This window comes from Salvia hispanica, chromosome 6 (assembly GCF_029641045.1).
Source record: "Salvia hispanica isolate PSC_SH4W2 chromosome 6, Shi_PSC_v1, whole genome shotgun sequence".
Classification (NCBI taxonomy): Eukaryota; Viridiplantae; Streptophyta; class Magnoliopsida; order Lamiales; family Lamiaceae; genus Salvia; species Salvia hispanica.
The window spans coordinates 28368950-28390600 of record NC_142697.1 but is presented as its reverse complement, the minus strand read 5'-3'; the positions used below and the strand labels follow the sequence as shown (position 1 = coordinate 28390600).

General features: G+C 39.4%; 2 protein-coding genes and 1 pseudogene across 4 annotated transcripts; 1 reads left to right on the top strand and 2 right to left on the bottom strand.

Annotated features, from left to right (window-relative positions):
• Positions 1-852: 852 nt before the first annotated feature.
• LOC125204135 (GATA transcription factor 9-like) lies at positions 853-2297 on the bottom strand. Its single transcript, XM_048102697.2, has 2 exons — positions 1932-2297; positions 853-1627 (listed from the first exon to the last, which is right to left on the bottom strand). Exons 1-2 carry the CDS (start codon positions 2223-2225, stop codon positions 1025-1027), a joined length of 897 nt encoding a protein of 298 aa, XP_047958654.1. The 5' UTR covers positions 2226-2297; the 3' UTR covers positions 853-1024.
• A 5594-nt stretch (positions 2298-7891) lies between these two features.
• LOC125208381 (protein transport protein SEC13 homolog B pseudogene) lies at positions 7892-10286 on the bottom strand (annotated as a pseudogene). Its single transcript, XR_016132286.1, has 2 exons — positions 10259-10286; positions 7892-9081 (listed from the first exon to the last, which is right to left on the bottom strand). The product of XR_016132286.1 is annotated as a protein transport protein SEC13 homolog B pseudogene (transcript).
• Positions 10287-15557: 5271 nt separating this feature from the next.
• Positions 15558-21124, top strand: LOC125205973 (homeobox-leucine zipper protein ATHB-15-like). Of its 2 annotated transcripts, XM_048105211.2 has the most exons (17): positions 15558-16709; positions 16865-17024; positions 17134-17237; positions 17388-17478; positions 17612-17707; positions 17788-17901; positions 17986-18225; positions 18401-18475; positions 18553-18659; positions 18742-18934; positions 19059-19244; positions 19354-19434; positions 19658-19792; positions 19880-20205; positions 20314-20419; positions 20502-20651; positions 20734-21124. In XM_048105211.2, exons 1-17 carry the CDS (start codon positions 16474-16476, stop codon positions 20878-20880), a joined length of 2547 nt encoding a protein of 848 aa, XP_047961168.1. In that variant the 5' UTR covers positions 15558-16473; the 3' UTR covers positions 20881-21124. The 2 variants fall into 2 exon arrangements, with proteins under 2 accessions (XP_047961168.1, XP_088916689.1); XM_089060563.1 differs by lacking the exons at positions 15558-16709; positions 16865-17024 and having other exon boundaries at positions 17152-17281.
• Positions 21125-21651: the final 527 nt, after the last annotated feature.

The following is a 21651-nucleotide window of genomic DNA, read 5'->3' as shown; positions in this document are numbered from 1 at the left end:
AAGTGAAGTGTATCAAATTTTCAGGGACGGACCGAAATGGTAGTATGTATCAAATTTTTAGGGACAGAGGTAGTACTCCACTGCTGCTGCTACTACTACTAATTGAAAGGTACAACGAAAATAAATTTAAATGGGAAACCATATACAAATTCAATTTACTTGAAATTAAAATAAAGTTTTTATAGATTGTATAGGGCGCGGATGCGTTTGTTTGGTAGAAAAGATCAACTTAATTAACTAAACGAATTATTTATATGGAGTAGTAAATAGTACAATCTCAAAAGATCAAGAATGCTACATTTCTGAAGTGTACACCGATATATTTTAAGAGGTGGGATTGCATAGTAAATTGAGATAAAAGTGGGATTGCGTATTTGATTGAGATGAAATTGGCATTCATGTGTGACACAAAACACTGTTTAGCTAATAAGACGTTTCCCTATTAACAAATTAATATTATTGTAAAAGTGAGTAATCACGTTCCCGAGATAAATAGAGAATCATTATTGATCGTATTAATCTGAAAATACATCTTTTTATCAATTCATACGTCGTGTAATTAAATAATCACGATCACGAAATAATAGAGAAGTATTATTGCTCGCATTAGACGGGATTTTTTTAGAAAAAAGGACATCCATGTGCAAATTCCCAAACTTTCAAGAAATAGACCCCCCAGATGACCGTGAAAAAAGCTTGCACCCATTCCCATGATTGCAACTACTTTTCCAGCTGATATTTCTTCATCCACACTTTGTCTCACCCCTCCATAAATATTCACCATCTTTGCTTTACCAACAATCAACTTTAATCAACTCTCTCAAATTTCACTTCACTAATTAGAAAACTAAATTGTGCAAAATCTAAGTATGAAATCAAAATTGAAGTAACAAAATGCATTACAAAGTTCTCCCTCCAACTTCTATTTAAAAAAAAAAAAATCAAATACCTAAGTAAAAAGGTGACATTAAAATTAGGAAAATTTAGTGGTTATGACTCTCAAAACTAAAAATTAGCTTCCGTACTAGTTCATCATCATGTGCCTCAAATCGTGGCCGTTGATGCTACTCCGGTGATGAATAAGGAACTCATCACAGCCGTTGAAAACGCCGCCGATCATCTGCTGCCTCTGCATCACATCCTTCTGCCGCCGCAGCTCCATCACCTTCCGGTGCGAGTTCGAGTGCCTCGCCGAGACGAAAGTCGGGCTCGCCGCCGGCCGGTACTCCGGCACGAGGCGGCCCGACTTGTACCGGACTCCGCAGGCGTTGCAGAGCGTCTTCGGGCCCATCGGGCCCGTCCTCCACTGCGGCGTCTTCTCCGACGCGCAGTGGAGGCATTTCCGGGGCGGGGCCTCCGGCGGCGCCGCCTTCACCAGGAGGAGGCGGGAGGACCAGTCGCACGGCGGCGCGCGGCTGCGCTTGCTGCGGGCTTTCCCCGGGACTGAGACGTCGGATGGGAAGACGGCCGGCGGCGGAGGAGGAGGAGATTGTGAGGTGATGAAGGAGGAGGAGGTGTCGGCGGAGACGGATTTCACGGCGGCGGTGGGGATGAAGCGGTGTTCGTCGGTTGAGAATGATTCCTCCACGAAATTCGACAGCCATTCCAGCTCCGTTAAATCATCATACTGTTTTGTTGAATTTGAATTTGAATTTGAATATGAATAATTAGTTAGATTCAAATTCAATTTTAATCACGCAATTATCAAATTGATAAATTATTAGCCCTAATTTGAAAATTGTTGCTGAAAATTCACTCTTCTTCAACGAAAAGACTGTCGGCGGGATAAAAATTTAAAAAAAAAAAGAAAAAAGGAAAAGGAAAATGGTCACACAATACTGGTGCACACGTTCCATGCAGAAATAAAGCAAAAAAAAGGAAAAAAGTAAAAAAAAAAAATCGAATTGAAAAATTGGGGAAGGGAAAATTACCGGAACGCAGAGTTCGTTGCCGGAGAATTGAACCTCATTATAGCTGCGGCAGCTGATATTGCCGTTGAATTGGCCGTCTCCGCCGCCGGAGACCGACGAATTGCAGCTATCAACCGCCGTAACAGTGGAGGAATCGCCGGAATTGACCGGCAAGCTCTCGAAAAATGCGTCGGTCATGGTCTCATCCTCCTTGGAAAAATCGAGCAAATCATCCACCGTGAAATGGACGCCATTGCTATTGTTGCCATTTTCCACCGACGAGAATTCAGCATAATCAGCGGCGAAGTACTCCATTACTGAATTACAATTGAAAAAATCACAGTTTCTCTGTGAGAAAAGCGCAGTAACGGTAGAGAGAGAGGAACGGTGTTTGTTGAAAGTGAAGAAGAGAAATGGTGGGTTTTTTATTAGTGAAAGGGATGGGCTCAATCGGAAATACACGCAAATAGAGGGGTCTGTTTGTAAATTATGGTATCTTTTAATTTTTATTTAAAAATAGAATTATTATTTGGTGAATGCATTATTTGTCACTCTTCACTTCTACTTCTGCAAAGTCGGTTGCTTCCGTATTTATTCCTTTAGGTATTTTCACATATTTAGATTTATCATTTTAACATAATAAATCACAAAAAAAAAAAATAAAAAAATACTTACTCCACATTTTAGTTGTTCCAACACTTTAAAAATATTAAATTACTACTCCCTCCGTCCCGGATAATTCGTCCCAATTTTCCATTTCGGTCCGTCCCACATAATTTGTCTCATTTCACTTTTACCATTTTTGGTAGTGGACCTCATATTCCACTAACTCATTCCTACTTACATTTTATTGTAAAACTAATACTTTATATAAAGCTAGGACCCACATTCCACTAACTTTTTCAACTTACTTTTCATTAGTACAATTTTTAGAACCCGTATCCGGTCAAAGTGACCCGAATTATCCGGGATGGAGGGAGTATAAAATAAAAAAATTTGCAATTTTTGCAATTATCCAATCCGTTTTAATTTTAGTTCCAACTTTGGCAACCTATCTAAGCAAAGTATAAAAGAGTAAAAAAATGTGAAAAATATAAAGGTAAAATACTCCATTATTTACTCATTCTAGCTACTCTTGGAAAAGAATGTATATATAGTAGTAATAAAGAAGTATTGTTGGGGAGTAATTATAAAGCACATAGCTTCACATGAAAAGCCACTTACTCAACTGACTTTGTTCTGAATGAAAGAGCCCCAATCTATTTTTTTATATATTTTTCTTTATTTAGAAATACCTTTTAAAAAAGCCTCAGCATTGGGATTCTCGCTCCAGAAGCTTATGATAACTGAGCAAATACTTTATAAAATTATTAAAGTATATAAAAAAACCATGCTTCCTATGCTTTATTGATAAGGCCAAAATTTATTACTAACATGCATGTTACTATTGCCATGTTCAATTGTTCATGCACTACTATTCCAATTATACTCGTATTCATAATAATATTGGGGCAAAGTTATAAGTTATAAGTGTGAATGAGTGATTATCAGCGTAAAGTAATGAATGTAAGAGGCAAGAAAATGTTTTAACTTTCGTTAAAGGTAAAATTGTACTATTTCATTATGTTAAAAAATGAAATCGGTTGATATATGCTCTAAAAAAACTATAGAAATGGATAACAGTTATAACGTTTTCGATCAATCATAAGAAAAATTTATGACTTTATGCGGGACGGATTAGGGACGATTGTAGTCTCCCGCGCTAAATATTAGAATTGTTTGTTAACTAGTAAAGTGATTAAATCAAATAAACTTTATGCCAACACAACTTTTTCACTTTGAGGTGGATCATAATAGTTGCGGATTTTATAGCATATTAATAAATAATAGTAGTAATAAAGAGTAAATAATTCACAACCAAAGTATACTTTTTTTATGAAGAAGATCAGAATAAATTTGTTTCAATTTTACTTGGACAGTGGTATAATAGTAGTCAATTTTGTGAATGGTTTAAAGTGTAAATCTTTATTTCGCCAAGTGTAGAGAAAGACTAATTGAGGTAATTGGATAAATTGGAGTAGGACTATAATTTAAGAATAATCAACCCTTGATATTTCTACCTATTATGTTGCCCTCGGGAATGGTGTTTTGGCCACCCCTTTTAAAAATTGAATTTTTACACCATATCCTTAATTTATTAGTCCACAATTGGTACACTTCCCTTTTAATTACCTCTATTTAACATGTTATTATATTCCTTAACCCACGTTTAGGCACGACGGTGACAGCTCGGATTTTATCTTACCAAAGGATTTTATAAACTTGGTTTCTTACTATTTTGTGGATGAATTAAGATGTCTTTGGTAATACCCTTGTAGCTATGAAGATGTCCAATTTCATCGATAACATAAGATTTTATTTTATGATTTTAATAAAAAAATTAGAATAAATTAGAGATAAAGGTTGCACACACGTGAGAGTCTCTAGATGTTCTTGCTTATGAAACGACGATAACCTTCTACTCTTACCTCGATCGATCGTACATGTAAAGTAAAATTAAAAAACAACTCTACGACTGAGGCAATGATTTTATCATGAACTTGTAGTCTCGATTGTATCTCATTTATTGCATTCATAATCACACCAATAGTTATTAGTGTTGTCACACTTAAATTGATAATAAAACAGCGGCAGTGGAAAGTAACTTTTAGTTTGGTTTAATATAGAAATAGTGCCAAACTATTGGGCCAATTTTTGTCACATGGGTTATTTTTATGTTTTTTTACCTTTACGAACAAAGGTGTAACATGTACAAGAATGCATCGTATTATGCTTCAAACCATAAATATAGTAATAGCCACATCTAAGCAATTATTGTCACAATCTACATTAAATTTAGGGTTTGTTTGTTTAGATGAAAGTTTTTTAATTAATAATTATTTGGTGATTCTTGCAGTTGGATATATATTGGCACATTGTGGTTTTTAGGTATGCACGTAATTATTTAATTGTTGTCGCAAACGATTTTTGGTGTGTATATAATCTATTTATAGGGTGTTGATATGTATTCTAATGCATGCAACGCAAGACATTGGCAATTCATTGTGTTGAAAGGACAAGTTATGGAAATGTTTGTATTTATCCTTAATAGCAAGATGAGAACCTTTGTTGCGAGCTTGTACAGACGCTTTTAGAGCTACTCGGTTAGGTACGACCACATGACATAATACTTTTCGAGGGTGTTCTCAAGGTTGTGCGAATTCGAGTATTTTTTGTTCATGTTCCTAAGGGTGGAACTCTAAGATACTTATAAGTGCGTACCTCGGTATATATTATACTCACGCATATTTTGGAAAAAATCATCGGCTTATCTAACTATTATCTACCGAGCCATATAAAAAATCAGCAAAAGACTGAAGCAAATTTGTAATACATATTTTACGTCAAGCAACACATGGAGTAATTCCCCATATAAGAGTAAAATCAAGACGTGCTAATGGATACACTCATCAAGCTTATACTGATATAGGATCGATCTACACAAGGAAAAACAATTGTCATTCGTTGATTATTACCTCGCAATTAATTAATAGACCGAAGATTCGAGTCATTATGTTCGGGAACCATTATTCATCCACAAATCTCTCGATTTAATTAATTCCATAATCATGAATGATTAGTACAAATCCCGATAATAACTTCTTCACTGTGGACAGATGGATAAACTAAACCCCCATTTAACTAATTACAGCTAATTAGTCATAATCAGTTGGCAATTTGTCAACACTGTATTTTCTTCTTTAACTTTTCCAAACAATCATATATTCTGTAGCCGTTGCTCTTGTTTCCTTTAACTTTATACATTCATCAAATATATTATATAGGGAGAAAAAGAGAAATATCAACCTCATAAGCATTTTTTCCATCGTGATCATGGTTCACTAATTCATATTAATTTTCGAGACGCCTCAGATTAACCGATTCATTTTCTCTTTTGACAAAAAAGTAACAATTTTCTCTCACCAAAGTATTTTATTATCTCACAATTTAGCTCATTATACATCATTTTCTTAATTCATATGCAAAAAAACCTTCTCAAGTAACAAGTTAGAGGAAGTTATTACTAATCACACTCTAATATTTTGACTCAATTTTTTTTATAAATAGTAGTAGTTCGTGGTATCCAACTAAGCACGTGACAAAGATGAGCGGTGTTGTCAGCCAGCATGTGATAAACTTTTCAATATGTCGAATTTTTTCACAAGAATTATACGTACAAGAAGGTTGTATGTATAGCTAATTAGCACTAGTACTCTAAGCATCCGTAGTGGTACGCCATTCTTGCGTTGTGTTAATGGTCAAAATTCCAGTAGCTGGATACTCGAATCCCTTTTCTGTAGTCTTTAATAAATGGACTTATTTTATTACTATTAATTTGTATTATTGGAGTATTATATTCGTATGATATTTTTGGGCTGGCTATGAGAGCCTTCTTTGATGCTTCCCACACGTGTGAGGAGGTAACGTGGCTGGTGATCCCTCACGTGCCCCTCTCCTTAATGTGTGGCCTAACTATAGTCTATAGGTGATTAATTGTAATTATCTTGAAAATCATAGGCTTACCTATAGTTATAGACATTATAATGATCAATGACCACAATTTATCTCATTCTTCATACAGGGGAACAATTTTTAGTTAAATAACATTGGGAACAATTTTTTAGTTAAATACCTTTGTCAAGGTATCAACTTTGGCATCTAGTATTTGAAAATATCTTATAATGTCCATAAATTTTGATTCAATATTAATTGAGCTATTTTTTACCGTTTCAAATTATTTGGGGGCAAATATACACTCAAGCTCATGAAAGGTATTTCAATCTATTTGCTCTCTCTTATTCATTAAAATATTGAGAAAACATCTTATTTGGTCCGAAAAACTTTGCCAAGATATCATTTTTAGTCTGAACTTTAATTCCTTGAGAAAGTGGGATTTATTTGGTTAGATTGTTCTCAGAGTGATCAAGGGAGTTGAACGAGGTTATGTTTCAGATGATATATGGGATTCCACCGCAGAATCTATGGTTGTTCAGCTTTAAAACATAGAGAATTAAAAGCTTTTGAATTGGATTTGGAATCAAATCATCGGGATTGTACTTCTAAAGATTCATCATCTTTAAAGACAACAAACTGTCAATTTCATCAATGCTTCCTTAAAATTTGTTGTGGCTCAAATCCGACTCTTCGAGAAAACTCAATCTTGTTAAAAGAATTGAGGATTTTTCCAAAGAGAGAATTGTGATCACGAGTCAACATATAAGTTTGGCAACAAAGTTCCATGAATCAGGGAGAAAGGAACTCTGATTATTGCATTGTAGAACAGGAGGATGAGAGAGAAAGACTCAATGGGATCGAACCAGATAAAGAACTAGAGCTCGGACAAAAAATGATATTTTCACAAAGTTCGCGGAAAAAAAATAACGCTCTCTCAATATTTTAATGAAGAAGATAGTAAATAGATTGAATTTCCCCTTTATGGCCTTTAGGGTATTTTCGCCTAAAAAAATTGATATAGTGAAAAAATAACTCAAATGATATTAAATCGAAGTTTATAGACCTCAGAATATATATTCATATATTATGGATCCAAATTGATATCTTGACAAAATTCGTGGGAAAAAAATTCTCTTCTTTATATGATGAGAGATAAATAAGTGAGACCTTCATGTCGAGAAATTTGGAAAATTTTTATTTCGTCGTACCATTTCATTATCATACTAGTATTTTTGATTTGGTTCAATTTTCACTATTCAGTTTTTGCGAGTTTAGTTTTACTATGATTTCGACTTAGGTCAGTTAAATTTTTAGAAAAAATCAGTTTTTCAATTAGGTACAATTTTGGGAAAAAACGAACCGAAAAACTGAACTTTCACGCCTAGTAATAATTTTACAAATGAACTTAAGTCCATGGAAAAACCAGATAACAATCAAAACATAGTAATTATTTTGTCCATAAATCATATTCAAATGCAAATGTAGATATCACCAGTTACTATTATATAGTTTTCCAACAGGTTAATCAAATTAAACTGTAACATAGTAGTAATAGTTAGAGAGCAAAGCAGTCTCAAGATCCTCTGTACCTGGAAAAGATATGATAAGAACAACTAGATTTATCATTCAACTGTAGTCACCTGCTGCCATTCTCCGTCTACCTCTTCTTTCCACAGCGTTACGTTGTTTTTACCATCAGCGACAGCAAGGATGTTCCCTGTGAGTGACCACGACACCTTCCACACGGGGGCTCCAAAATCATTCAGAACTTTCCCTTCCCATTGATCACCGTCCTTGACCGCGACCCATGTTATAACTTTCCCATCTTCAGAAGCACTTGCAATGGTGGACTTTGGAAGTCCCAAATTCGGAGCCCAGGCGACATCCCTTACCCAATCAGTATGCATATGAAGAGCAGGGAAGCAGTCCATCCTCCATGTTCCGTTGTCGAGCTTCCACACTTTCACTGTGTTATCACAGCCACCGGATGCTAACTTCTGAACAGCGGTGAGTAGACCAGAACCCACAAGAGCCCCAGGGGCCGTTGAGGGGGCCCAAGAGACAGATGTGACACCAACGGGATGAGCCTGGTCAATTCGAGATTTATCCCATCCACCATCAGATCTTGCAGTGAAAACTGATATGTTTCCATCTGAGGATCCACATGCCAGACAAAGCCCGAGTTCATGAGGAGCCCATGCAATAGAATTGACAGAGGCTTTATGATCGTCAAAAACATGAGCCTGGGTCCATTCATTTTGATTACCCTCCTTCCAGAGTATAACTTTTCCATCATAAGAACATGAAGCTAGGAGAGAACCGAACTTCGGATGGGCCCATGATGCTTGCCACACGGGTCCTTGGTGACCGGATAGAGTTGCAAGATGCTGAGATCCTGAACTGCTAACTCCGATTATTTTGATAGTGCTGTCTGAAGAAGCTGTAGCAAGGCGTTTACCATAATAATCCATTGCCACATCATGAACAACATCTTGGTGACCAGTTTCAACCTTTAGCGCAGGCATGTTTAGTTTCCAAATAAACACAAAATACAAGTTCAACAACTACTCAATATCCCACCAACAACTTTAGCTCCCACAAAAGAACCTCGGTTAACCTGCCGCCAACAATCCCAATTAATAAAAATAACCCCAATTCTGCATAAAAACCAATATGGTTATCAAAGTTCCTAACTGTTGCATCCAAAGAAAGGAAAGGAAAATGATGAAAGAAAAGTTCATATATTACAAATCCAACCCTCGACTAATGCCCAAAAATGTAAACTACTTGCCCAGAAAATGGATAAGCATATAATATATGATAAAGGGGTATAAATCAAGTGCAAAAGGGCTATAATTGAGCTTGTGTATTACATTTGGAACTGATAACTAAGAACATATAGATAGCACAATGATTGCAATCAGATGTGATTTGTAAAGGAGTAACAATTTCTGAATGAATCAGATAAAGAGGGCCAAGAAATTATAAAGTTAAAGAAGTAGAAAAAAAAAGCCCCCCCATCAACTTATAAGAGATCCAAAGCAACTAGATCCCATAAAGTACTATTATGACATATGTAAACTAACTATGACTGCCAATTTTTTGCTAGTCCATTCACATGATCATGGTAGGTAGTTGTATATAAGCAATGAAGTTCCAACCAGCAGATCTACTCATACTTGATTGCACGATAACATCGAAAAGGGCAGAGATCAAAATCAAGATTCACAGGATGCATACACAGAAAAAAACACTTTCCCCATTAAGTGTTAATAATAGCATCACTAAAGGTTTCCCTTCATCTGCCTTCAACGACTTCAGCCTAAGAAAAATAACTTTATGCTCAACTATGATAGCCAAATAACAGAATTTCATGTTTAGGTTTCACTGAGCCCTGAATTGTTACGTCTCCTTTTGTCGACCATCTACCCAAACCTCTCAACACAATAATGATCAAGTACCAAAATTTCATGTTTAGGTTTTTACTGAATTCTAATTTTGCACTACACATTTCATCCACAAACATGTCATATTTTCAATTGGGAATAAGCATTGACGAGAAGAAACATCAAACAGAGAAATCAATATGCATCTGCCTATTTCGAATTTCACTCATAATCAAATCAATTTCACCAAAGTAATTTCCATCACCATTCTCAATTGCTCAATTAAAATGGAAACAAAACACAGAATTACAAACACAGATCAATAAGAGACGCATCTGCATCACGGAAATCAAGCATTAATTCATAAATTTAAGTTAACAGAGAAACTAGGAGCAAATTAGGACTGACCTGTGTGAGACGATCGATGACTGAAATCTATAATTTCAAAGATTATAAGCTAATCCTTAAAAACGACGCCGTTAAAGCTGCATGGAATTAACGGGCTGGGCTTCTTCAAATCGTCGCCATCAATATTATGTTGGATTAATGGGCTGGGCTCGAAGCACGAAAATGGGCCGTTCTCTATCAGAATAAAAAAGTGGCACATCGTTTATTAACTCACAAAAATGAGATAAAAATATTTAAAATAAAAACAAATGCAAAGATGACGTACTAGTTTTGTACTCTTGTGTAATAATAATACTTTGGGTATGGTTTGAATGAAAGATTATTTGAATGTGATCAGTGATCACAATACAGTATCACTTTTCAATTGTCTTATCTCATTAAATTCAGATAGCACCAATTTATTTTGTTAGATATTGGTCTTTAAAATTATAAATTTTGAGCATATTTTGATATTTTCCATGAATTTTAAAATTAGTCTAAAAAATTATAAATTTTACATTTCGTTTATTTTTTCTCTTGGCATGTCAATCACCATATCTAACCAATTTTCGTGTATATTTTACCCTATTTGGCATTACTAAATCAACGTGATTTTCTACGTACCATTTTATCGTACTTATCATGAACTTAAAAAGTAATCTAAAATCTCATAAATATTTCACGGTTGCCTATTCTAAAGATATCTTATTTGGCTTGCCATGGAAAATAACAAACAAAAGGTAAAGTTCGTGATTTTTTATACCAATTTTAAAATTAGTAGAAAATACTAAAATTTGATCAAAGTTCATAGTTTTAGACATCAATATCCCATTTTTTTTTCCAATATCAGTTAAATTTTTGACTAATTAATCACGCCCTATTAATCTTGGAGATCAAACATAGCCTAAGAGCACTCCCGATGGGGGTGGCGAAAATCCGGCGATAAATCGCCGAACATCGCCGGATTATCGCCGGCCGTTGTGGTGAAAACGACGATAATTCGGCGATAATGTTACCGTTTTTTCGCCAACCGGTGTTTTATCGCCGGATTATCGCCGAGCGATCGCGGGCCATTGTGGGCGACGCTCGGCGATATTTAAATTTTTTTTTTTTTTTCGGCCCAACGGCTATTTTTACATCCCACCCCTATAAATATTTCCTCCACTTCCTCCATTCATCACCCACAATCTTCATTCTCTCCATTTTCAATCTCTTCTCCCAATCTTCAATCTTCATCAAATTATGAGCTTTTGGAAGAAAAATTCCCGCTCGGGTAAGGGTAAGGGTAAGGGGAAAGAGTCGAGTTCACAAATTCCCAACATGGATGAAGCAAACGAGCAGTGGATGCACTCGTTGTTGGCGATGGGTTCTCTTCCCGGCCAACTTCCATACGCGGGTCCGTCTCCTTTGCAGACTCCTCCGGCGCGGAGACTTTCTCCGTACTTCAACTATGCCGACAGAATGCCCTCTCCAGCCGACGATGTGTATCGGCCCCAGTTCGACACCCCCGGATCAACCCCAGGCGACCAAGAATCTCAGGCCGCGACACTGAGCGCGGAGGACTTCGAGGTGGAAGAAACGCCCACCGAGCCGCCTGCGACTGATACGGGTTCCGATGAGAGGCCGAAGCGGGTAAGGACTACTTACACTCTGCAAGAGTCCGAGCTGATAGCCACCTGCTGGGCGGACACGTCACAGAACGCGGAGCGCAGCAACTACCAGACTGAGATCATATTCTGGGAGCGGGTTGCCGCGAAGTACAGGAGCCACAAGACTGCCTCAATGAAGGACCATGGCAGCGAGGCGATCCGTCGGCATTGGGAGCGCCTCATGAGGGACTGCGGCCACTTCAACGGTATTTATTCTAACTTGTTGGCGGACATGCCCAGTGGACAGAACGAGCATATGGTCCGAGATGAGTCCATGCAGAGGTATTGTGGCAAGTACTTGTCGAAGGGGTTCAAGTATTGGAACATCTACGATAAGCTGAAGGATCTCCCCAAATTCCGGACGGGGATGCACGCCGCGCTGCACGGGAAATCGGTGCGCTCGCGACTTAGCGTTTCGGAGAGCGAGGGGAGCGCGACCCACATCGACTTGAGTGGGGATGGTCCGCACGATCGCCCGGAGGGAGCGAAGAAGGCGAAGGGGAGGCGGAAGGGGAAGGGCACAACGTCGGAAGTCGGTTCGGAACCCCACATCGACTTAGAAAAAGCCACTTATTCGAACAATGTCGCCAATCTGACGCAGATGTACACGCTGTACTTCACCGGCGGCGGGACCCCTGAAGAAAAGGCGGCCCTCTGGAAATGCATCCAAAGCCTGCAGATTAAGATGGGCCTCGAGCCCGACGCCCCTCCGGCCCCTTCGTCTTAGTTTTTTTTTTTTTAAATCTTTGTTTATTTGCGGTTTTTATTTGTAGTTTTTTTTTTCTCGTTGTATTATATTTTCCAATGATTAATACAACGATGAATTGTTCATTATTAGTCTATTTATTAAATACATTTGTAGGGAAAATTAAATAATATAAAAAATAATGATGTAAAAATGAAATGTTGAGTTAGGGAGAAATAAGGGAGAAACCAATGTAGCAGTTGGCTAAAAACTGAGGATAAAATGTGATGCTGATGTGGCGCTGATGTGGTAGGAGTTAGGGAGAAATAAGGGAGAAATAAGGGAGTGCCATTGGGAGTGCTCTAAACAAGCTAAATATAATAATGCACGTGGTAATTAAGATGCTACCTTAAGAGCACTCCCAATGGAGTTCCCTTATTTCTCCCTTATTTCTCCCTAACTCCTGCCACATCAGCGCCACATCAGCATCACATTTTATCCCCAGTTTTTAGCCAACCCCTACAATGGTTTCTCCCTTATTTCTCCCTTATTTCTCCCTAACTCAACATTTCATTTTTACATCATCACTAATTTAATTGTTTTATTTTTATATATAATAAAGCTAGCTTATTTAATTTATAAAGATAAATCAAATAAATAGTAATAAAGTTCGTTGTATTAAACACGGGTACACATTACAACGAAGAAAATTAAAAAAAAAAAAAGTACACGAATGGAAATAAAAAATCAAAAAAAAAATTCAAAGAAAAAAAAATTCAAGGGCGGTGGGCGCGGTTTCTATTTGCCCACAATTCTTCGATGATATCGTGTTGTAGTGCTTGATGGGCCTCCTTCTGGTGTATGTCCATGAACGCCTGGAACCGTTCATGTTCGTTGTGCGGTACACCCTGGCGGGCGGACTCGGTTGAGACACCGTGACTCGATGATGCAACACTTGGGTCGTTGGTGACGTCGAGGACGCCTTCGTGTTCATCTTCGATGATCATGTTATGCATGATGATGCACGCATACATGATATCGGCAATATCCCCCTGGTAGAAAAAGCGCGTCGGACCCTTTACCAGTGCAAATCGCGATTGGAGCACCCCAAATGCCCTCTCCACATCCTTGCGCGCAGACTCTTGCGCTCGGGCAAAATACCTTCTTCTATCTCCGAGTGGGCATCTGATCGTCTTCAGAAACACGGGCCATTGCGGATAGATGCCGTCAGCCAGGTAGTACCCCATGTTATGCACATTGCCATTGGCCGTGAATTCGATGGAGGGGCCTAATCCGTTGATCCGCTCGTTGAAAAGGGGCGAGGAATTGAGAACATTTAGGTCGTTGTTCGACCCGGCTATACCAAAATAAGCATGCCAAATCCAAAGCCGTTGGTCGGCAACGGCTTCAAGAATGATGGTGGGATGCGTACCTTTGTAGCCGGTAGTAAACTGGCCTCGCCACGCGGTTGGGCAGTTCTTCCACTGCCAGTGCATACAGTCGATGCTGCCGAGCATCCCCGGAAAGCCGTGGGTCCTCCAGTGCCAATCCAGTAGGAACTGGCAGTCAGCTGCGTCCGGCGAGCGAAGGTAGTGCTCCCCAAATATCTCTCGCACGCCCTGACAGAAATTCTTCAGGCACTCGTTGCCAGTCGTCTCGCCGCATTGCAGATACTCATCGAACATGTCGGCGGACCCTCCATATGCCAACTGCCGGATGGCAACAGTGCATTTCTGTAGGGGCGATAGTCCGGGCTTCCCTGCTGCGTCTCGCTGGAGCCGGAACTCGGGGTAACGCGCGGACAACGCATTAACAATGCGCAGGAAGAGGGAGCGGCGCATTCTGAACCGGCGACGAAATACATCTGCCGGATAACGTGGTTCCTCCGCGAAATAATCGGCGAACAGCCGATCGTGCGCACCAGTGTGGTTGCGAGGGATGTATCGGCGCCGCCGGCGGATTGGCCGTTGGGGGGGTGGCTGCTGCATTCGAGCGATCTCGCTTTGTATGCAGCGGGAGATATAGTTGTTGATTGGGTTGTTGGCGAAACCCGCTACATCCCATCCGGTGGGAGCGGGAGGTACCTCTTCTTCGGAAGAAGAATGTGATATTTCCTCGTCGGACTGAGCACGAGACGATGAATCAGAACTCATTTAATAAAGATGGAGAGAAAAAAGATTGAAAATTTGTGTGAATGAAGTTTGTGGGTGATGAATGGAGGAAGAGGATGAAATATTTATAGGGGTGGGATAAAATAGCCGTTCGGCCAAAAAAAAAAAAAAAAATTTTAAAAATCGCCGATTATCGCCGAGCGTCGCCCACAGTGGCCGGCGATCGCTCGGCGATAATCCGGCGATAAATCGCCACTCGGCGAAGCAACGGTAACATTATCGCCGAATTATCGCCGACTTCGCCACAATGGCCGGCGATAATTCGGCGATAATCGGCGATTTATCGCCGAGAATTCGCCACCTCCATTGGGAGTGCTCTAAGTCTTAACAATGCATTCATTCCAAAACCTAAAATGGAGTAAACCATATTGTAGGATTATTACTTTACAATGGAGATTCAAAACTTGCTAAAAAGGGTTGCATAAAAAAGAAAGCTTTACGTGGGTATTTGCATCTTCTAAATGAAATGAATACTTTTTTCCTTAAAAACAAGGCTCATAAATTTACTGTAAAAAGGTGCAATTAAAAGAGCAGAGAAGTAGAATCGAGGAGGCGCATGCAGAATCCTCATCATGATGTCTTCTCTCTCTCCCATCCCTCAAAATCTTTTTCTTGCTCCAAGATTTCTCCTTTCTCACATTTACCCACTCCCATCACCGCGTTTTACCCTTTTGCCACTCAAGAACTACTTGAAATTCTTGCAAAGAATAAAAGATTTAATTTTTTTGCAGTCTGTAAATTGCAATTGAGAATTTGGTGGAGTAGTAATTTGATTGAAATTGAGGGGTAATGTTTTTCACTATGGAGAGAGAGAGAGAGGACAGAATAGTCCTGCGGAGAGAGAGTCCCATTCATGAGATATTCCAAATTCAGAGCACAGTAAGAGAGAGAATCTGAAGGCAGAGATTGGAGATATACCACACAGAGAGAGAAAAGTAAAAGCAAACGAGCCAATGGAAACAACACATTGAAAATAAAAACCAAAGCAGAAAAATAATAAAGGCTCCACCAAGCACTATCTGGTCTCTCTGTTCCTTTTCTTTCCCTTCTGTTTTTCTTTACCAACAACTCATTTTCAGCTCAAACGCCCAGATCCATGTAACATGTTTGTGTGTATGTGTTTCTGCTTTTCTAGTGTCTTTGCATGTCACAGAAATTTCATCCATTGAAGAAAGTTTCGATTTTTGAAGAGGAGGGAGGTGGAATCTTGGAGACAGCTATGAGATGCTTATGTGTGGTGTGCTTCTGTGTGTTGGGAGGCTCAAAGGTTCGATCTTTTCGTGAAATAGGGTTGGTGTTGGGTTATTGAATCAGTTATTATGAAGGGTAGTTGGTGGGATTGGAGGGATGTTTGGTGGATTCAAGAATTGAAGATAAGAATAAGTGTTTCTTGATTTTGTTTGAAAGGGGGATTTAGTTACCTGTTATATTTCAGCTGTATTTTGTTTGTTATGCTCTAAGCTTCTTGATCAATTAGGTTTTGTATTTGCAGAATTTTCTTTAGTAAGAATCAGGTTAAGGAATATTCCCTACTTTTTTGTGATACTGTTTGATGTAGGGTAGTTGTTGTTTAGCAAAGCAAGACTCTGGGTTTTAGAATGTTTGGATTGTTTCTGAAAAAAGGGTTCTTGAAGAAAGACTGAAGTGTTTTAAGGTGTTTAATTAGGGGTGGGGAGGGGAGAATAAGGATTGATTCTTCGTTTGTAGTAGTTGAGGTTGTAGTTGTGGAAGATGGCAATGTCTTGCAAAGAGAGTAGCAAGGCAGCTGCGGCTGCTGCTGCCGCAGCTGCAGCTATGGATAATGGGAAATATGTGCGGTATACGCCCGAGCAGGTTGAAGCCCTCGAGAGGCTATACCATGATTGTCCAAAACCAAGCTCCATTCGTCGCCAGCAGCTCATTCGTGAGTGCCCCATTTTATCCCACATTGAGCCTAAGCAGATCAAAGTCTGGTTCCAGAACAGAAGGTATATATGCAGATTGGTGTTGATTGTTTTTAGCACTATAGTTGATTGGTTGTGTATGTTTAGTGAATTTGATGCAACAAAAAGTGTGTCCTATATAAGTTATGATTCTTGTGTTCGGAAATTAAAATCTTGAATTGTTCCCTCTTCGAATACAGATGCAGAGAGAAGCAAAGAAAAGAAGCGTCAAGGCTGCAAGGTGTAAATCGGAAGCTGACAGCGATGAACAAACTGTTGATGGAGGAAAATGATAGGTTGCAGAAGCAAGTATCACACTTGGTGTATGAAAACAGTTACTTTCGCCAGCATACACCGAATGTGAGAATCTTAGAACTAGTCTCACCGTTGTTAGTTTCATGAAACTCTAGTTTTCTAATGTGTCATAATGGTCTTGGTAAATTAACAAAGTTAATCAATTGGCTTGCAGAATCCACTTTCAACTAAAGACACGAGCTGCGAATCAGTGGTGACGAGTGGTCAAAAGCACCACTTGACGCCTCAGCATCCTCCGAGGGATGCAAGTCCTGCAGGGTTAGTAGGGGGGTTATGATTGTTTAGACATTTTTACAATAGAAGTAAGAGTATATCAGCTGTTATTTTACTACATATAGTACAATGAACGTTCGATGTTTGTTTTACGTGGTGGCTCACACTGTTCCATTGTCATTTGTATTTTCCTAGACTTTTGTCCATTGCAGAAGAAACTTTAGCAGAGTTTCTTTCGAAGGCTACTGGAACTGCCGTTGAGTGGGTCCAAATGCCTGGAATGAAGGTATTCGAGTTCTCTGAAACTTCCGCGTCTACAATAATTCTATGCTACCTCGTGTTATACTATAAAATTGTGGATTATATAATATACTATGTTTCATAATCTGAATGCCCTTATTTTTGTAAACCTTTGTTAGCCTGGTCCGGATTCCATTGGAATCGTTGCTATTTCTCATGGTTGCCCTGGCGTGGCAGCACGAGCTTGCGGTCTGGTTGGTCTAGAACCCACCAGAGTAAGAATACCATCACTCTGTTTCCTTTTGTTTCTAAAGTCTCATCTTACTTAAGAATTTTATCCTGCTTCATGTTCCAGGTTGCAGAAATCCTGAAGGATCGACCTTCATGGTTTCGCGATTGCCGAGCTGTGGATGTGGTAAACGTGCTGCCTACTGCCAATGGTGGAACCATAGAACTTTTATACATGCAGGTAGAGTTAGTACTATATATCCGTGATTTCTATAATACCTTAACTTTGTATCTTACTCATGGCTCTATGAATTTTAAATTTCAGTTGTATGCACCAACAACTCTCGCGCCTGGTCGCGACTTTTGGTTGTTACGCTTCACCTCTGTCATGGATGATGGCAGTTTGGTGGTTTGTGAGAGGTCTCTCAGCAACACTCAGAATGGTCCTAGCATGCCGCCTGTTCAGAATTTTGTTAGAGCTGAGATGCTGCCTAGTGGTTACCTAATCAGACCTTGTGAAGGAGGAGGCTCTATCATCCACATCGTCGATCATATGAATTTGGAGGTAATTGTATTTGCAGATTATCCACCTAAATTTGTTGTGGAAGTATGTTATGAGGATTGATTTGTCTTTTAAAACTATTGTTGCACAAAGCTGTTTTGGACAGCTTTTCCACTTCAACGCGTTGTTTCTATTATAACTTGGTTTTTCTTTGTTGTTGTTGCCGTTTATTCATCAGGCATGGAGTGTTCCTGAGGTTTTGCGCCCGCTCTATGAATCATCGACTGTGCTTGCTCAAAGGATCACAACAGCAGTATTTTTCCAATCCACATTCTTGACGCAAAGCTTATTCTTTGCTGTGAATGATTGTTTTTTTCGTGTCAACTGTAGGCTGTACGCCATCTTAGGCAGATAGCTCTCGACATTTCACAGTCTAGTGTGAACAACTGGGGCAGAAGGCCGGCAGCTCTACGAGCACTTAGCCACCGGTTGAGCAGGTAAGATATCACTCCTTTCCTCCATTTGTATTTTGTTCCGTGAGGTCGTGATTTCCATGTAATCGTTTTGATCACTATACAGAGGATTCAACGAGGCTCTTAATGGGTTCGGTGACGAGGGATGGTCTTTGATAGGCAATGATGGCGTGGATGATATCACCATTCTTGTGAACTCGAATCCAGAAAAACTGATGGGGCTGAATATCTCTTTCGCAAGCGGATATAATTCCATTTGCAGCTCCATCCTGTGTGCCAAAGCCTCTATGCTTCTTCAGGTCAGTATGATTTTGTGCTGTTGAGCTAGTATCATCCTCACGGGTATATTTCCCGGTTGACTAATGAGCATTCGTTTGTACGTGCTGTAATTATAATAACATAATCTTAATTTTTCTGGTTCAGAATGTGCCTCCTGCAATACTGCTACGATTTTTGAGAGAGCATAGATCGGAATGGGCAGACACCAATATTGACGCCTACTCAGCTGCTGCCGTTAAAATTGGTCCTTGTACGTTCTTAGGTCCTCGAGTTGGTAACTACGGAGGCCAAGTTATACTTCCTTTGGCTCAGACTATTGAGCACGAAGAGGCAAGTGTATAGAATTGTCTCTTTTCCGTTTGAAGTAAATTGTTTTCATAGTTTAAAGCGCTACGATCCTTTATCTTGTTATAACACAATATATTCTGATGCTTTATAGCTGCTCGAGGTGATTAAACTGGAAGGTATTGCTCAGACTGCTGAAGAAGCGATGATGCCTAGGGACGTACTGCTCTTGCAGGTATATTTTGTTCTTGCTGTTGAATCGATATATCTAAAACGTGTTTTGGTATATGGAAACTATTATCATTAGCACGAGGCTAAGTTCTTTGTACGTGCTGTCTCCAACTTGTTGATATTTTCATTGTTCATTGACTTTGAGCTCTGTCTTCAACGTGCATTTCAAAGATCGTTTTCATTGTCTTTCTTGCGCCATTCATTGTCTGACCCTCGAAGTATGGCAGCTCTGTTGCGGAATGGATGAAAATGCAGTAGGCTCGTGTTCTGAACTCATATTCGCCCCTATTGATGCCTCCTTCGCTGATGATGCTCCACTGCTGCCGTCTGGCTTTCGCATCATTCCCCTTGATTCGGGCAAGGTCAGTTCACAGTTGCTGCTTTCCTCGTTTCTCGTATTTGATTATTTTGATTTATAGATTCATTATTGTTGGATTGATAATATTTAGGAAGCTGGCAGTCCAAATCGAACACTGGACCTTGCTTCGGCTCTGGAAACTGGAGCAGCCGGAAACAAACCATCCAACGGTCTCTCTAGTAACGGTGGCGCTACAAGGTCCGTCATGACAATCGCCTTCCAATTCGCGTTTGAAAGCCACATGCAAGATAACGTCGCGTGCATGGCGCGGCAATACGTTCGCAGCATTATATCATCAGTTCAACGTGTGGCATTAGCTCTCTCCCCCTCTGGCATCGGTCCTCATGCCGGTCTTCGCTCGCCACTTGGTACTCCCGAAGCACACATCCTCGCGCGTTGGATCTGCCAAAGCTATAGGTAAACCTTACGCCTCATTTTGCATGTGTATTCTTCGTCTTAAGGTACTCCCAAAGCACACGTCCTCACTCGACTTTCCTTAAATCTTCGTGCACTGTTTCTTTCTAGGAACTTTATGGGAGTCGAGCTTCTCAAAACGAACGGTGGAGGGAACGATTCCATCCTTAAAGCACTGTGGCACCATTCGGATGCTATCATGTGCTGCTCTGTGAAGGTACGATTGCAACGCTCGTATCTATGAAAGTTGATCGAAGGAAACAATATGTAATGATGCTTCACTCGCAATACTTATGCAGGCAGCATCAGATTTCACGTTTGCAAACCAGGCCGGCGTAGACATGCTGGAGACGACCCTCGTTGCGCTTCAAGACATCTCTCTGGAGAAAATACTCGATGATCACGGCCGAAAGAACATCTGCTCCGAGTTCCCACGGATAATGAATCAGGTGAGCAAAACACACGCTCGCTACTAATCTAGCCAATTTTTTCTTGACGCGGAAAAATTTGATAAACGAGTTTATACGACAGGGTTTTGCGACTCTCCCGGGAGGAATCTGTATGTCGAGCATGGGCAGGCCCGTCTCGTACGAGAGAGCAGTCGCGTGGAAAGTTCTGAATGATGACGAAGACGCTCATTGCATCTGCTTCATGTTCGTGAACTGGTCGTTTGTTTGAGGTTGCTGGTGTTTAATTGTGAAATGGAACAAGAAACTCAGTTGTTTTGAACATGTTTTGCTTCTGTTTACAGAACTATTGATGTCTGTATTTTGCTTAGATACTGCTTTTTCCCTTTTGGGTCTATGCAATTGTTTATGGTTGATGTCTTGTTTGAAAACTTACCTTTTAAGGAAATGTTTAGACCTCTGTTTGAAGTATTCTAGTTTCTACTTTATTCATAATTTATAATGGTTTCCATTTATATCTGTTCTCTATTTTTCAGTACTAGTAGCTTTGTTATGTTCATGATTATTTTTGTTTTACCATATGTTTCAAAATTTATTTATGAAATGAAATACGAAATTGAAATAAGGTAACAAATGAATTTTGAAATTTTAGAGAGATATGGGGAATAGTATAGCGTCAATTTATGTTCCAAGTGACATTTTTTCCAATCATCCCAAAACTTGACTATGATCTAAATACTTCCCATCATTTGAAGTTTTCCTGCCTTTAGGAGAATTTTCAATAATTACCAATTTACTTTCTCAATATGGTATTTATACCTTCCAATATCTAGCAAGTTAAGTTGCATTTCATCGCCAATTCTCAATGTTTTTAGTTGTTTACGATTTCTTGTTTCGTTTATGCTTTTGTGGCTATGAATTTACTTGATGTTTGAGAATTTATTTGAGACTAAGATAAATCACAAAAAATGAGAGTTGAATTTTGAAGAGACCAGAAACATAAGCAAAATCAAGCGGTATCCCAATTTTCCTAGACTTTTGT

Bases quoted from the DNA above. Each gene is read 5' to 3' on its own strand.
- LOC125204135 (XM_048102697.2), bottom strand. From the start codon at position 2,225: ATGGAGTACTTCGCCGCTGATTATGCTGAATTCTCGTCGGTGGAAAAT. The intron at 1,628-1,931 runs GTAATTTTCCCT...TCAACAAAACAG, and splicing joins GCAACGAACTCTGCGTTCCG to TATGATGATTTAACGGAGCT.
- LOC125205973 (XM_048105211.2), top strand. From the start codon at position 16,474: ATGGCAATGTCTTGCAAAGAGAGTAGCAAGGCAGCTGCGGCTGCTGCT. The intron at 16,710-16,864 runs GTATATATGCAG...CTTCGAATACAG, and splicing joins GTCTGGTTCCAGAACAGAAG to ATGCAGAGAGAAGCAAAGAA. The intron at 17,479-17,611 runs GTATTCGAGTTC...AACCTTTGTTAG, and splicing joins TCCAAATGCCTGGAATGAAG to CCTGGTCCGGATTCCATTGG.